Below are 15,183 nucleotides of genomic sequence, written 5' to 3' on the forward strand. Positions count from 1 at the left end.
AACGCAAAAAAAGAATTTTCTGTACATTTACGTAGACAATAGTGCTTTTGTTTGACTTTCTCGTGTTAATTTTTACGCAATTTTTGTGAAAACTCGTCATTTTTTACCAAAAAATTCATTGCAATCATCGCTCAAAAGTGAAATCTTCCACAATTTTATCGAATTTATCGCGTGCCGTGCCGCTTATCACCCGAAAAGCGCCAAAAAGAAGATGCTGAGGTCAAGATAGAGGAGAGTCGACGTCATACACATGTAAAAATCCCTACCAACGAGCTTTCAACCGACAAATTTGACGAATTTTGCCTCAAAAATGGATCAATTATTGTGTGACACGACAAATGTGCTCAACAGACCGCTTCTTCTGTGCAAAGTTTGTTGCAAAACGGAGAATATTCGGCGTTGCAGTGCTTGCCAAAGTGTCTTTTACTGCTCCAAAGAGTGTCAGAGCATCGATTGGCGCAGTCATCGTGCCGATTGTCGTCGAAAACAACAAGAACTGGCAGCTCCCGTCTCACCTCCCTTACCAAGTCCGCCTTCCGCGATGATGACAAGTCCCGTTCTGAGTCCCGGATATGCAGGAAGCGACCTTGAACCGCAACCGGGCACATCGCAAGCGAATCCTGACCTCGGAATTACGCCGGATGACCTTGACAGCTACTTGGATGGCGCCGCCACAAGTCTCCTGAACGACATTATGAGTGACACGGGCAGCCTGGAGATTGTCGAGAATTTGTTGAAGCAACAAGAGCAGGAACAACAACAACAACAGCCATTGTTCGACGAGGGAACCGCTGAAAATGGAATTGTACGTGACGATTTCAACATGCTCGACGACTTGCTGTTCAGTTCGTCGGTAGATTTTGACTTGGCAGGTACGACGGGCGAAGGCACGTCGTCGCAAACATCACCGAACGCATCAGTCGCGCACGAAAGCAGCAGTCAGAATCAATTTGGTATCGGAGCCGAAATGATGCCTTTAACGAATAACGATATATTTCCCGAATTAAATATGCAGTTTAGGTAAGTCGAGTGCAATTTTTCAAGGTCAACGTGAATTAAAATTAATTTGAATTTTAGTGATCCGGCAATCGAGCAATTTGGCGTGGAAGAGATGTGCGAAAGTCTCGTGAGGGACATGAATGAGTACGGGGTTTGTGTGATCGATAACTTTTTGGGGCACGACAAGGGATTGGCAGTGCTAAGGGAAGTTAATGACATGTATTCTGCGGGAATTTTCAAGGTGAGTCACTTTTTTCGTGGAATCGATGGAGAATTTTTGCTGCGTAGATCGCTGTCAAGGTCATTTATTGGAGAAATTGAGTGAAAAGTGATCCTGATGGAGCGCGAAGTTGCTCAAGGTCAATTTTTCAAAGGATTTTTTTGAGAAATGTTTGAAAAATTGAAGAGTTAGTGAAGTTTTCGTGACTTTTATGATAATTTTTAATTCAAGTGACAAATAATCTGAAAAAAAATTTAAAATTTTCATGAAATTTTTGGATTTTTCATTACTCGAGCCACAAAATGATTTGTAAAAAAATGTTTTTTATTTATTAAATTTGGTTAAAATTTTTGTTTTTATCTAATTTTTTTTGGCATTTTGATCCAAAATAAGTTATATTAGTTCAAAAAAAAAAAATATTGTTCCTTCAGAAAAGTTTTTTTTAGAAGTTTTCATCAAATATTCTTATCAAAATTCATAAAAAATCTTTATAAAAAAATTTTTAAAATTATTATTAATTTTTTTTAATTAATTATTTTTTTAAATTTGAATTAATTTTTTTTTAAATATTTTTTTTTATATTTTTTATATTTTTTATATATATTTTTTTTAAATAATTTTTTTTTAAAAAAAAATTTTCATTAATTTTTTTTTTAATTATTTTTTATTAAAAAATGTAAAAAAAAATAATAATTAATTAATATTTTTTTTTAATTAAATTTTGTCTTTGATATTTTTTTTCAATATCAAATGCCATTTTGGTGCAAAATTTGATGAAGGTTGATATTTTTTTAAATTTAAATTCAAGACAACTTGTTTGAACAAATAAGACCTCGAACGATTATTTGCTATAATTTTAAAAAAGTAGAAAGAAAGGTCAAAAATTAAAAATTTCGGATTTTGACGTAAATTTTCATGAAAATAATTTTTTAAGACAATTTTTCATTAAAATTTAACATTTTTTTATTTTTTTTTCAAAATTTGAAATTTTATAGTGAATATCTTCATAGTGAAAAATATTTATTTAATCAAATTTTTGACAAATCATGCTTTTTAATGAAGTTTTTGTGAAGTTCATTGAACTTTAAAGCATTTGTTTGTCAAAATTTGATCTTAAAACGAAAAAAAAAATTAATTTTCTTTTAAAAAATTACTTTTTTTATACATTAAAGACACAAAAATCAAAAAAAATTCATAAAAAAATTTAATTTTCATTAATTTTATTAAGAAAAAAAAAACTTTCTTTAAAAATTTTCTCCTTAAATCCACATTTCCTTAGTTTTCCTTCAAAAAAAATCTGATCAACTCATCACTCAACTACGAACAATCTCGCAAATCTCATCCGCCAATGACTAAAATCAACGTAAATATTTACTTTCCTTGATTAATTTCACGAAAATCACTCCAAATCTCCAATTCCAATAAGAAAACTTTTTTTGACCTTGACAAAGTAACAACAAATTTTCCGCATAATCGATGATTCATGTGTCGTTATCACAAAAAAACTTATTTTTTTTCTCTTTCTAGGACGGACAAGTTGTAAATAATCGCGTCAAGTGCAACGCCAACATTCGCGGCGATAAAATCACTTGGGTCGACGGCAAGGAACCAAATCACGAGAATGTCCGATATTTAATCAATCAGGCAAGTCATTTATTTACAAACAAAACAAACAAAAAAATTGCTACTTTGTGATTTTTTTTCGCGTAAAAGATAAGAACTTAAGAGAAATGTTTGAAAATCTTATCTGTTTGTTGTGTTAACCTTATCTCCGTCGGGCAACGACAATTTTCTTGATCAATTTCACGTACGCCACTCCGCTTATCGCGATTCGACGCGTTTTTTTTTTTTGAGTTTATTAATAACTTTTACGCGTATTTTTAGGTGGATGCCGTCGTCATGCTCGCCAACAAAATGCAAAATAATGGAAAATTTGGACTGTACAACATTAGAGAAAGGACCAAGGTATGGAAAAAAAATTTTTTTTTGATCGGAAATTGGGCAAAACATTAGAAACGAGTTTTTTTCGGTGCGGTTTTGTTGTTTTTGTTTTCGAGTTCGATGAATTTTTGTGAATGAATGAGTGGATTACATGTGAGAAATATCACGTAGGTACCTTTTTTCTACATTTCTCGCTGTACGCATGTCGCACAACTACGACGAAAGACGAATTAGTGATATTATCACGTAGGCCAAAATTTTAGTCCAAGTTGTGTTGTTTACTCTTCCCGTAGAGTAGCGTAGAGTGCGGAGGCATAGATTTTGTATGCGAAGTAATGTCTGCGAAATTTTGTATTGATATAGGTCATGACTTTTTCGCGACTTTGAAGAAAAATTTTGGGGGAAATGCGGGTTTTTAGCTGATTTTTTTGTCTGTCTGAAATTCATTTTCATTATTTTTGAGGAAAATTTAGGAAAAATAATGAAAAATTTTTAGAAAATGAGGGAAATTCGGAAAAATTAGAGGAGATTTTTGGATATTTAGGAAAATTTGAAGAAAATTTTAGAAAATCATTAAAAACTTGAGGAAAAATAAGGAAATTATGTGAAAATTTTTAAATTATTTTATAAATTAATCGATTAATTTGGACGAAAATTAATGAAAATTTGCGAAATATTATTGAAATTTCGAAAAATTTATATTTTTTTTTTAAATTAAAGCAAAAATTAAATTAAAAAAGTGAGAATTTCCTAAACAATTTAATCAATCTTGATAAAATATTTTGAAAACTGAGGAAATTTTGACGATTTGTTTCAATAAATTTAAAAAATTTCACGAAAGTCAGGAAAATTTGTAATGATTATAAAAAAATTCCTTAAGTTTTAACAAAACTGAAAAAAAGTAATTATTTAAAATATTAAATTTAAAGAAAAATTTAAATTTTTTTTTTTAAATTGAAGAAAATTGACCAAATTTGGTAAAGTTTTCGAACCTTTCTCTTAATTTTTTTTTTTAATAAAATTTTTGACTTTTTATTTTTTAGAGAAAATTATTAAAATTATGATAGATCAATAAAAATTACGATTTTTTTTTTGAAAAACTAAGAAATTTTTTTAAATATTTACAAAATTTTTGAAGAAAATGCGAAAATTTTAAAATATTTTAGAAAATATGAAAGATTAGGAGGATTTCATAAAAATTTTGAAAGATCTTAATAAAATTTTTTGAAAAATTTTTTTTTTAAAAAATTTTAAAATTTACATTATTTTTAAAAGTTTTTGAAAAATTTAAAAATTTTTTAAAAAATTTAAAAAAAAATAAAAATATTTTTGAAATTATGAAAAAATTACTGTAAATTGAAAAAAAGTCATGAAAATTTTAAAAAGCTTTTAAGGCCATTAAATTTTTTTCGAAAAAATTTGTAAAAATTTAAAAATTTTTTAAAAATTTTTGAACGTTAATTTACATATTTTTTTTTTTAATTTTAAATTTTTTTTTTAAAAAATTAACATAAAATGGAAAAGTGGAATATTTAAAAAAAAAAATTAAAAATATTTTTGAAATTATGAAAAAATTACTGTAAAATGAAAAAAAAGTCATGAAAATTTGAAAAAATTTTTAAAATTAAAAAAAAAAAAATAATAAATATTCTAAAAATTTAAAAAAAATAAAATAAGAATGAAAATATTAAAAAATAATAAATTTGTCATAAAAAAAAGAATATAATGTGCTAAAGTTAAATTTCACAGCAACTTTCAAAAATTTTTTCTGGGTTCGTCGTGCTGTCTCCGACGATAATTTAACAACTTCCGACTTGTTCAAGGACGAATAAATTAACAATTTTTTTTTCTCTTTTTACTTTTAGGCGATGATTGCTTGTTACCCTGGCAGCGGCAGTCACTACGTCAAACACGTCGATAACCCAAATGGCGACGGGCGTTGCATCACCGCCATTTATTACCTGAATCTAAATTGGGATTGTTCCAGATACGGCGGTCTCTTGCGAATCTTTCCCGAGGGTTGTGCAGATCGCGTTGCCGACATCGAGCCAATTTTCGACAGAATTCTCTTCTTTTGGTCCGACAGGAGGAATCCGCATGAAGTTCAACCGGCACACCGAACACGTTACGCCATCACGTTGTGGTATTTGGATCAGCGGGAGCGCGAAAGTGCGCTGCGGAGGCACGAACAGGAAGGAAATGCCCCGAAAAAGTTGAAAGTTCACTGAAAATCTGTACCTTAGATGATGTAAGATAGTTTTTTTTTTAAGGATAAGTTAGGAGAGAGAATTTACCGCAAAAAGGCCAGTTATGATGTAAATTTAGGTTAAGGAGCGTCGTTGTTAAGGAAGGAAGAGAAAAAAATTAAAATTAAGGAACTAAGGTTAATGACGGAATGTTCAAGATATTCTAACAAGTGTACCTATCAAAAAAAAAAAAAAAAAAAATTGAAAGCTGATTATTTATTTTGCTTTTCTTTTCCGATATTATTTACAAAAATTATTAACAATGTTCTTCTCATTTATCACAACGGTATTATTGTTACATTAATGACTAGAATTAATGAATAAATTAGTTGAAATTTTCAAAAAATGTTTTTTTTTATTTGAATTTTGTCCAAAAAGAGAATTTTTAAAGAAAATTTATCTCGTTGTGTCATTTTATGGTCCTTTGTTCATTGCAGTTGATTAAAGTCACGTAAGCTGAGTAATTTTTCTGAATAAAATGCAACGAATAAAGCAATAAACTTTATTGTTTGAGATGAAATTAGCTCACCGGATTTTAAAACATAAACAATTGACAAATTTTGCCTTTTTAATTTTTTTTTTGTTAATTTTTTTTTTTTTTGAATTTTAAACCCTAATTTAATTTTAAAATTAGGCCGCTCATTAATTTTTTTTAAAATTTTTCAAAAGTTTAAAAAGTATTGATTTTTAATTTTTAAATTTCGTTTAAAATTTTAACAAAATTTGACAATTTTTTGGTCAATTTTTCCATATTTTTTTATTAATTTCCCAAAATTTAAATGAGTGTAAATTTTAATTTTTAAAATTTTTAAAATTTAAAAATAAATTTTTTTCGAGAAAATTTTTAATATGAATTTTCTTCTTTTTTTTTTAAATTTTTTTTGACAAAATTATTTTTCAAAATTTTTTGAAAAATTTCAAAAAAATTTTTTTGTTTTAAATTTTAACTTGAAATTTCGTAGAAATTAAAATTATCAAATCTCAATAAAATTGATTTTCTAAAATCAACTAAAATATTGATTACTGACAAAAAAAAATTTAAAATTGTAATTAATTAATTAATTAAAATTGTCATTTTGTATGAAAAAGTATTTCAATTTTTTTTTTTTTATTTTTTCCCTTCAAATTTTGAAAAAAAATTTGATGGGAAATGTTCGAAATTTTTTTTTAAAAATTTAAAATCTCTAAAATTAATTTTAGGAGAATTTCAAAAGTTCAAATTTTATTTCCCAAAATTTTTTTCATTTGGGGGGGCAAAATTTTAAAAAATTTTTGAAAATTTCCTTTTTTCCATAATTTTTTCAAATTTCCCAAATTTTTCGTAAATTTTAATATTTTTAGAATTTTTTAAATTTAAAAAAAAAATTAGAACTGATACTAATTGTTTCTGAAATTTTCAAACAAATTATATTAATAAAATTTTCAAAATTTTTCGATATCATCGTAGAAATTTTAATTTTTTTTTTGACAAATTTGTAATTTTTTATATAAATATTCAAGAATTTCGAAAATAAATTGTTCAAATTTCGTTCAAAATTATAAAAGTTTTGAAATTATCTAAAAATTAAAATTATTTTAAAAAAAATAATACATTCAAAATTTATCAGAGAGGCTCTAATTTATCATTTTTAATCATTTTGCATCTCAAAACTGCCAAAAAATAGAAACTAAAAAAAAAAAAATATTTTTGACATAGTTTTGTTTTGAAAACTAAATCAAGAGCAATGCTCCAAAAGTTCAAAAGTAAAATTTTAGAAATCATTTAAATTTTAGAAATTATTTCAAAATTTTTAAAATATTTTGGAATTATTAAAAAAAAAATTTTGCATTTTTAGAAATTATCTAAAAGGTTTTTGAATAAATTTTAAAATTATTTTAAAAATTTAAAACTTTTTTATTTGAAACAATTCGAGATATTTTACGTAAATTTTAAAAAATCCAATTTTCCATAATTTTTGAACCTTCTAAAAAATTTTCATATAAAAATTTTATAAAAATGACAAATTTGTCCAATTCACTCAAAAAATTCGCAATTCCTATCTCGACATCGACAATCGAAATTCTCCTCAGTTTGACAGTTAAGGCGGTTGTCGTTAAATTTATTGTTGTTCTCGGGCACGATTTTATATTTTTTCTCGACTTCTCTTTTAATTTATTGACTAAAACATTAAAATCTCCACAAAAATGTGCGACTACATCAAAGAATTCAACAAGGGAATTCAGGGAAACACGAAAAATGTTCCCGAAGAAGCCATAACATTCCTCGGGGTAAGCTTTTGTCTTCGAAATCCTAAAAAAATATTAAAAAACTTTCAATTTTTTCAGGTAATTTCATCAAAAAACGACTACTTGACCTTGGAAAACCCGGAACTGCCCACATTTTACATGAATTTACACGAAATCCTGAAACACACACGAAATCCAATGCTCATCAACAACTGCATCACAATTCTGGAGCAAGCGGTGAAGCACAGCCCGAAACTGCGCGATGCCCTGATCAAGCGTTACAAATTCCTGCCTGTTCTGGCGTTGCTTTTGTGCGAACCCTCGAGCGAAATTAAAAGATTGTTGGAATTATTGGAGGAATTAACTTATGACATTCATTTCGAGCATCACGAATTCTATTTGGACGGCTTGATGAAGCATTTGATAACTTTGGTGCAGCAACAAACGGAGGTTTCGGGTCCGGCATTTGCTGTTTTGGTGAATTTGTGCTTCAAAAACGAGGAATGCATGTATTTGGTGATGCGATTGATAAAAATTAAGGAATTGGCGCGACTCGTGGACTCTTATGGGATTTATACGTGGAAATTTTACCTAATTTTTGACTATAAACCCGATCCGAAGATGTTATCGCAGCAGGTGAAGCTGAGTTTTAAGGAAGTTGAGGCGGCGTTGATTGAGTTTGACTGTACGAGACTGCGACATGTCGTTGATTTCATCACGAGTGCCAGTCGGATGACGAAAGGAGTCGAATTTGAGGCTTCGTTGAAGAAGACTATCATTGAAGTAAGCTTTTAAATTGAATTTTTAGCCGATTTTTTAATGAAAAATTAATTTTTTAGCGAATTTCGTTGATAAAAGAGGCCGAAACGGAAGACGAAGCCAATCGCGAGCAGAAATTAATGTGCATCCCCCTACTTTTTGCTCTTCTAACGGAAATTTTGAGCTCCGGCGGGCAAGAAAATGAGTTTATTGGGTCAGTTATGAGCTGTTGCTTGGAATGGTTGACCATCACACCCTCATGTGTCATGAAAACTCTTGCTCAAGTGCTCCGTAAGTTGCTAAAAAATCATTTTTTAATAAAAATTTTAATTTTTTTCATCATTTTTTAGGTCAACAAGGACTTTCCATCGACAAAGACACCCAAAAATCGCTTGAAAAGAAGATTTCTCACTTCATTCAGGAGATTCACGATAAAAAATTGTCCGCCGATGACATGATTCTCTTCTTCGACATGCTTTTGGAGATGCTAAAGCTCCTGTAACGCAAAATTCCGTCACAAAATTGATCGAAGATGCTTTTATAGAGCAATTAATTAATGAAATCGCTTCGGGAATGGATGCCGCCTTGAAATCTGGAGAGACTTCGACCTATTTGAGACTTTTTATCTACGTTCTGAACACACTTTATGAACTTTCCAACATCGACACGCACAAATATTACACAAAATTCCGTAATTTGATGCAAAATCCCGTCACGCAGAAGATGTTGGCGCAAGCGTTCATCGTTCGCGACGCCAAAAGTTATCAAATGATCTTCCGGATGATGCGAACGAGCGAATTTCCCTTGGAAGAAGTGAGTGACGCGCTCGCCAACCAGAGTTTGATTGAAAAATTCAACAACGAATCGAGTCGCACGCCAAAAATAATCGATGCGCCGCCAACTGCGACTCTGGAAAAGCGTCTCGTTGAAGTTTTAGACAAATTGAATGAACATCAGCCTCAAGATTTGCTCACTTCGGAGTTTGTGGAGATCTACAAGTACAACATCAATAGTCACGTGAAACAAAACGAGTATTTAACCGAGAGATTAGCGAATTCCGAAGCCACAATCACTTCAATGTCGCACCAAATCCAACTCCTAAACACACAAATCGCCAAATTTCAACAAGATAGCTTCGCGAAATTGCTGAGTCGGGAGACGATTTTGAAGGAAAATGAAGTGATGCAGGAACAATTGAAGACAGTTCGGGTTTCGATGCAGCAATTTAGCCAAAAATACGACGAAGCGAAGAAAAAAGTGGCGAGTCTCAAAGAAAGTTTCGAAGAAAAAGAGGCAAAGCTGCACAAAGTCCTTGGGGAGCTCGAGCGGGTGACGGAAAAAGCAAACAAAGCGGAGGCAGAAGTCAAGGAACTCACAGCGGAAGCGAAAAGACGAACAGAAGAGTTTAAGCAACACTTCAAGACGTACGAAAACAAGCTCAAGACGTGCCAGAGCGAAAACGAAACACTGACGAAGTCCGTTCAAGAATTGGAGAAGCAAAATACGAGACTTAATGACTTCAATAAGAGCTTGGAGAAACAAATTCTCGTGAAAGACGAGCAAATAAAGAATTACAAGGATGAACTGCAGGAATGTGAGGCGATGCAACAGATGATTGCCAATGCAGTTCAACGACGAAAGAAGAAGTAAAGTTTTTTTATTTTATAATCAAAAAAATTTGTGTAAAAAAAATTAAAATTTTAAGAAAAAAAAATAATTTTAGACAATTTTAGTGGATATTTTTAATTAAAAAGGGCTTTTTATGAGAATTTATTGTAAGTTTTTAACTTTTGATGGGAAATTTGTAATTAAATTTTTCAAAAAAAATTTTTTTTGTAAATTTTTAATAGAAAAGTTTAAAGAAAAAGATTTTTTGAATAAATTTTCTCATAAAATTATTTTTAAAAAATTCTTCAGTTTTTGATTTTTTTCAAAATTTTGTAAAAAATTTTAAAAAAATTAAGAAAAATAATTTTTGTGATTTTTTTCACTAAATAATTAATTTTTCTAATTAACTAATTTTAATTTTTTTGCGAATTTTCCTTTCATTTTAAAAACAAATATTTGTTCTAAAAAATAAGTTTTGCAATCAACTTTTTCTAAATATTTTGCAATAAATTACGTTTCTTTTTTAATTTTGAATAAATTTTGAATGAAAAAATTATTTATTTTAAAAAAATTATTTTCTGTTGATTAAATTCAAACTTAATTTTTTTTTTAAATCCTTTTAAAAAATTTAATTTAAATTTTTCACTAAATTATCAATTTAAGATCATTCAAAAAATTCGAGAAAAATCTTAATTTATTTTTTAAAAAAAAAAATTTTTTTGAACTAATTTTCTCACATTTTTTATTAAAAAATTCTTCAATTTAATTTTTTTCATGAATTTTCAGCTTAATTCTGAATTTTAAGTCAATTTTTCTTCAAATTATTTTAAAATTTCAGCTAAAAATGAAATTTTTTGCTCAAATTTGTTTATTTAAATTCATTAAGAGCCCTTCAAAAAGATTTTTAGTATAAAATTTTATTTTTTTTTTTGCTTTCACGGGGAATAAAATTATTTTTTCTTAAATTTTTTATTCGAAAAGTTGACCTTGGTTGTGTATTTTAAGGGTTTTTAAGTCAAAAAATTACACGTGAAATGAATTTTAAAGAAATTTATTTGAAAAAGAAACTCAATATATCAAATTTAAGGCATTCTAAGTTCCGTAAAAGTGTTTTGGGATAACATTTTCTTAGAAAATTCTTTTAATTGTTAATTTTTCCACAAATTTTGGGTCAAAAAATAATTTTTTTATTATAAAAAATTCAAAATTTCATAAAACATGATGAAAAAATTTCAAATTTAAGACAAATTTCTCTCTTTAGAAGCTTTCAAAGTCCTTAAAATAATTTTTTAAACAAAATTTCCTCATTTCGTCATCCAAAAAAGCACTTCAAAATTATTTTTTTGATAAAAAATCATTAAAATCTCACAAAACTTACCTTTTTAGTCTTCATCCATGAACCAAACGACAAAAATTCCATCAAAATTTAAAATCCTAACCTCATTATCGACTAATTTTCTGCTTTACCGACGAAAACAAACTTCAAAAACGGACTTTGGCCTGAATTGATTTAGAATTTAATCAAATTGATTAAATTTTGCGTGTGATTAGGATTAGTTTCGTCGTCAATTGAGGCAAAAATGGCTCCAGCTCCGTCAAAAACCCTCAGCTCCGTATTCAGTTACCAAAGTTTCGTTCATGCCTTTTCCGGGGCTTGTGTAAGTCAAAAAAATTTCTATTTTATTTTTTATTTTTAATTAATTTTAATTTTTTTTGCAGGGAGGCATTGTCGCAATGTCGACTTTTTATCCACTCGATACTGTGAGACATCATTTGCAACGTAAGAATTTAAAATTTTTCGTAAAAAAATAAAATTTTTAATGAAAAAAATTTTTTAGTGGAAGATCCGGATAAGAAAAAACGCAGCACCTTCGAGGTTTTGCAGCAAATCGTCAAAGACGAGGGTTTTAGCAGTCTTTACCGAGGCTTAATTCCCGTCTTGCAATCCTTGTGCATTTCAAATTTCGTCTATTTTTACTCATTCCACAGTTTAAAAGCATTAAACGCCTCCGGGAGTCAATATGCGATGCGAGATTTGCTTCTGGGGTCACTTGCTGGCTGTATCAACGTCATGGGAACGACTCCCTTTTGGGTCGTGAACACTCGTTTGAAGATGGCTGACGTTCGGGGCGAGCATCGTGTCGGTTACGACAATTTACTCGACGGATTGTTCTACATTGCACGCAACGAGGGCATCACAGCACTTTGGGCGGGCGCCGCAGCAGGTCTCGTGCTCGTCATCAATCCCGCGATCCAATTTATGACGTACGAAAGCATTAAAAGGCGATTTTTGCTGAACAACAAAAACGTTCCGGCAGCCACGTCTTTCGCAATTGGCGCCATTGCCAAAGCTGTTGCCACAATTTTGACGTATCCGCTGCAATTGGTGCAAACGAGATTGCGTCACGGTACAAAGGGAGGCAATTTGCCCCCAAATATGGGAACTATCAAGATGTTGTTGCACATTTTGAGGACACAAGGCGCTGCAGGGCTTTTCCGAGGATTGGAAGCGAAATTGTTGCAAACGGTGCTGACGGCAGCTCTCATGTTCATGACTTATGAGAAAATTGCGACTTTTGTAAAGTCGCTGCTCATCAAGAACACTCCAAAGTTGATTATTAAGTAACAGGTGACAAAGTTTTTTTTTTAAATCTTTCAATTCTCGGTTGTTTAGGTACTTCTAGTCCAATTTCCAGTTTTAGATGTAATTTTTTTTAATAACAGGAAGCGAAAGTGTAATTTACGTAAGTGAACGTAAGGGTTAAGTCAAGTCAGTTTTTGAAAAAAATTATCAGATTTTGATAATTTAGCTCTAAAATACAAATTTCAGCTTTTAAAATATTTTTTAAATTCTAAAAACTAAATTCAGCTCTAATAAAAACTAATTTTATTTTTTTTTTTCATAACGAATTTCAGAATTTTAGCTCTAAAATCTAATATCAGTTTTTTTATTATTTTCAGATTTTTTAAAAAAAAAATTAGCTTAAAAAGTTAATTTCAGCTATATAAAAACTTACTTAAATTTGAAAAACTAATTTTAGCTCTCCAAAATTTAGCTCTCCAACAAGAATTTTATTACAGCAATCAATTTTTAAAACAAACTTAGTTTTTAGATCTAAAATTTTTAGTTTTTAGATCCAAAAGCTTAAATTAATTTTTAAAGATAAAATTAGCTTTAGAACCCTAAGATTAATCTAAAGTTACTTTTTAAGAGCTAAATTTAGATTTTTGAGAGCTAACTTTAGATTTTCAAGAGCTAACTTTAGATTTTCAAGAGCTAACTTTAGATTTTCAAGAGCTAACTTTAGATTTTCAAGAGCTAACTTTAGATTTTCAAGAGCTAACTTTAGATTTTCAAGAGCTAACTTTAGATTTTCAAGAGCTAACTTTAGATTTTCAAGAGCTAACTTTAGATTTTCAAGAGCTAACTTTAGATTTTCAAGAGCTAACTTTAGATTTTCAAGAGCTAACTTTAGATTTTCAAGAGCTAACTTTAGATTTTCAAGAGCTAACTTTAGATTTTCAAGAGCTAACTTTAGATTTTCAAGAGCTAACTTTAGATTTTCAAGAGCTTTTTTTCAAGAAACTTTAGATTTTCAAGAGCTAACTTTAGATTTTCAAGAGCTAACTTTAGATTTTCAAGAGCTAACTTTAGATTTTCAAGAGCTAACTTTAGATTTTCAAGAGCTAACTTTAGATTTTCAAAAGCTAACTTTAGATTTTCAAGAGCTAACTTTAGATTTTCAAGAGCTAACTTTAGATTTTCAAGAGCTAACTTTAGATTTTCAAGAGCTAACTTTAGATTTTCAAGAGCTAACTTTAGATTTTCAAGAGCTAACTTTAGATTTTCAAGAGCTAACTTTAGATTTTCAAGAGCTAACTTTAGATTTTTGAAAAAATTTTTTAGAAATTAATTTTCATAATTCGAAATCAGTTTTTAAGAGCTAAAATTAGTCTTTCTGAACAGAAATTCGTTCTAAAAAATTTGAAATTAATATTTTAGGCTCAATTTTTAAAATCTGACAATTTTAACTAAAAACTGACTAAACTTAAGTTCAGCTTACGTTCACATAAAAAAAATTCACATTGCTCAGTTAGATAATTTTTGTGATGGTGCGAACAACTTTTTAGAAAAAAATCGATCAAAGCAGACTCACTTAGTGAGATTAATTAATTTATAACTAAAATAAGATTCCACGCAGTATTTGAAAGAATAAAATTCATCATTTTTTATTTGCAATAACGATCAGCTTTCATTTTGCTTCGTCGATCCAACAAGGCTTCATGCAACAATCCCTCTGCTTTTGCCTTTTCGAGTGCCGTTTTGTCCTCTTTACTTATCCTTAGTTTGTGATCTTGGAATTTTTGGAACTTTTTCACGTAATTTATCTCGACTTGGTTCAAATCGTCTTCTTTTTCCTCTAAGGGAATGTCTTTTGAGTCGTCATGGAGCTCGCGAGGTTGACAACTTCTGATTCTAAATTTTAAAAATGATTTTTTAGAGTTTCGGGATGAATTTTTTGGTAAAAAAAACTTACGTGCAAATTTCTTCCGCTCCAACTTTCTTTCGGAGAGCAACCAAAGCATCATCTTCGGGGTCAACGGACAAGAAATTTCCATTGTGAGTCAAAATTGCTGTCTTTCCGTTCTCGAAAACGGGTTCCATTTCCTCTAAGGGCCCGATGGCGTCGCTTCTACCGGTAATTGTGTTATCTTTTTCGATTCTCAAGTACTTTCCGTACCCAGATTTGAACGAAATTTTTGTGTCATTGCGACTTGCAGTCAAAATTTCCTCCGGAGATGGCCCTTCGCCGATTGTTTTGGGCGCTCCAAGGGTAAAAAGTCCATTATCGAGTGCCTTGACGTACGATTGCCCGAATTGGATGGCGATGCTGCCCACAATTTGCTCGACTTCGGTGACTTTCCACCATCCGCCGTGCTTTTCCGCGTCGGGATCGACGATGCGGCGTCTTTTTTCGGATTTTTCCTTTTTATGCTTCTTGTGTTTTCGCTTCGAGCTCTTCGAACTCGAACTTTCGCCCTTGAAAATTAGCTTTCCTTTGCGAACTTGATCGTAGTCAGACATAATTTTGACTAAATTTATTAAAGTTTTGTCGAAAATTGTTTGTTTATGTTCAAATGTCACCCGTTTGAGTTGTTTTCGGAGGAAAATAGTACCCGCGA

At 29.9% G+C, this 15,183-nt stretch overlaps 4 protein-coding genes across 7 annotated transcripts; 3 read left to right on the plus strand and 1 right to left on the minus strand.

The window, feature by feature from the left end:
* The first annotated feature begins 53 nt into the window (after positions 1-53).
* LOC134834951 (egl nine homolog 1) lies at positions 54-5,734 on the plus strand. The gene is made up of 5 exons (XM_063849785.1): positions 54-1,020; positions 1,078-1,240; positions 2,747-2,863; positions 3,104-3,184; positions 5,026-5,734. The coding sequence occupies exons 1-5, from the start codon at positions 311-313 to the stop codon at positions 5,386-5,388; spliced, it is 1,434 nt and encodes a 477-aa protein (XP_063705855.1). The 5' UTR covers positions 54-310; the 3' UTR covers positions 5,389-5,734.
* A 1,755-nt stretch (positions 5,735-7,489) lies between these two features.
* Positions 7,490-10,178, plus strand: LOC134834508 (uncharacterized). The gene is given in 5 exon segments (XM_063849215.1): positions 7,490-7,674; positions 7,732-8,415; positions 8,472-8,682; positions 8,742-8,895; positions 8,898-10,178. Coding segments are annotated over 5 exon segments (2,277 nt in total). The 5' UTR covers positions 7,490-7,590; the 3' UTR covers positions 10,042-10,178.
* A 1,300-nt stretch (positions 10,179-11,478) lies between these two features.
* Positions 11,479-14,242, plus strand: LOC134833233 (peroxisomal membrane protein PMP34). Of its 4 annotated transcripts, none has more exons than XR_010162113.1 (4): positions 11,479-11,657; positions 11,719-11,779; positions 11,838-12,743; positions 14,094-14,211. XR_010162113.1 is itself a non-coding variant. In XM_063847488.1 (4 exons), exons 1-3 carry the CDS (start codon positions 11,580-11,582, stop codon positions 12,623-12,625), a joined length of 927 nt encoding a protein of 308 aa, XP_063703558.1. In that variant the 5' UTR covers positions 11,479-11,579; the 3' UTR covers positions 12,626-12,628; positions 14,131-14,242. The 4 variants fall into 4 exon arrangements, 2 of the variants coding, with proteins under 2 accessions (XP_063703558.1, XP_063703557.1); XR_010162114.1 differs by having other exon boundaries at positions 14,054-14,128; XM_063847488.1 differs by having other exon boundaries at positions 11,838-12,628; positions 14,131-14,242.
* On the minus strand, positions 14,178-15,135 carry LOC134833234 (protein FRG1 homolog). Its single transcript, XM_063847490.1, has 2 exons — positions 14,538-15,135; positions 14,178-14,476 (listed from the first exon to the last, which is right to left on the minus strand). The coding sequence occupies exons 1-2, from the start codon at positions 15,083-15,085 to the stop codon at positions 14,230-14,232; spliced, it is 795 nt and encodes a 264-aa protein (XP_063703560.1). The 5' UTR covers positions 15,086-15,135; the 3' UTR covers positions 14,178-14,229.
* Positions 15,136-15,183: the final 48 nt, after the last annotated feature.

Source organism: Culicoides brevitarsis, chromosome 3, assembly GCF_036172545.1.
Source record: "Culicoides brevitarsis isolate CSIRO-B50_1 chromosome 3, AGI_CSIRO_Cbre_v1, whole genome shotgun sequence".
NCBI classification, from domain to species: domain Eukaryota; kingdom Metazoa; phylum Arthropoda; class Insecta; order Diptera; family Ceratopogonidae; genus Culicoides; species Culicoides brevitarsis.

Coding starts and splice junctions, on each gene's coding strand:
- LOC134833234 (XM_063847490.1), bottom strand. CDS start 15,085: ATGTCTGACTACGATCAAGTTCGCAAAGGAAAGCTAATTTTCAAGGGC. Junction 14,477..14,537: donor GGAGCGGAAGAAATTTGCAC/GTAAGTTTTTTT, acceptor TTTAAAATTTAG/AATCAGAAGTTGTCAACCTC.
- LOC134833233 (XM_063847488.1), top strand. CDS start 11,580: ATGGCTCCAGCTCCGTCAAAAACCCTCAGCTCCGTATTCAGTTACCAA. Junction 11,658..11,718: donor ATGCCTTTTCCGGGGCTTGT/GTAAGTCAAAAA, acceptor TTTTTTTTGCAG/GGAGGCATTGTCGCAATGTC. Junction 11,780..11,837: donor TGTGAGACATCATTTGCAAC/GTAAGAATTTAA, acceptor AAAATTTTTTAG/TGGAAGATCCGGATAAGAAA.
- LOC134834951 (XM_063849785.1), top strand. CDS start 311: ATGGATCAATTATTGTGTGACACGACAAATGTGCTCAACAGACCGCTT. Junction 1,241..2,746: donor ATTCTGCGGGAATTTTCAAG/GTGAGTCACTTT, acceptor TTCTCTTTCTAG/GACGGACAAGTTGTAAATAA. Junction 3,185..5,025: donor ACATTAGAGAAAGGACCAAG/GTATGGAAAAAA, acceptor TTTTACTTTTAG/GCGATGATTGCTTGTTACCC.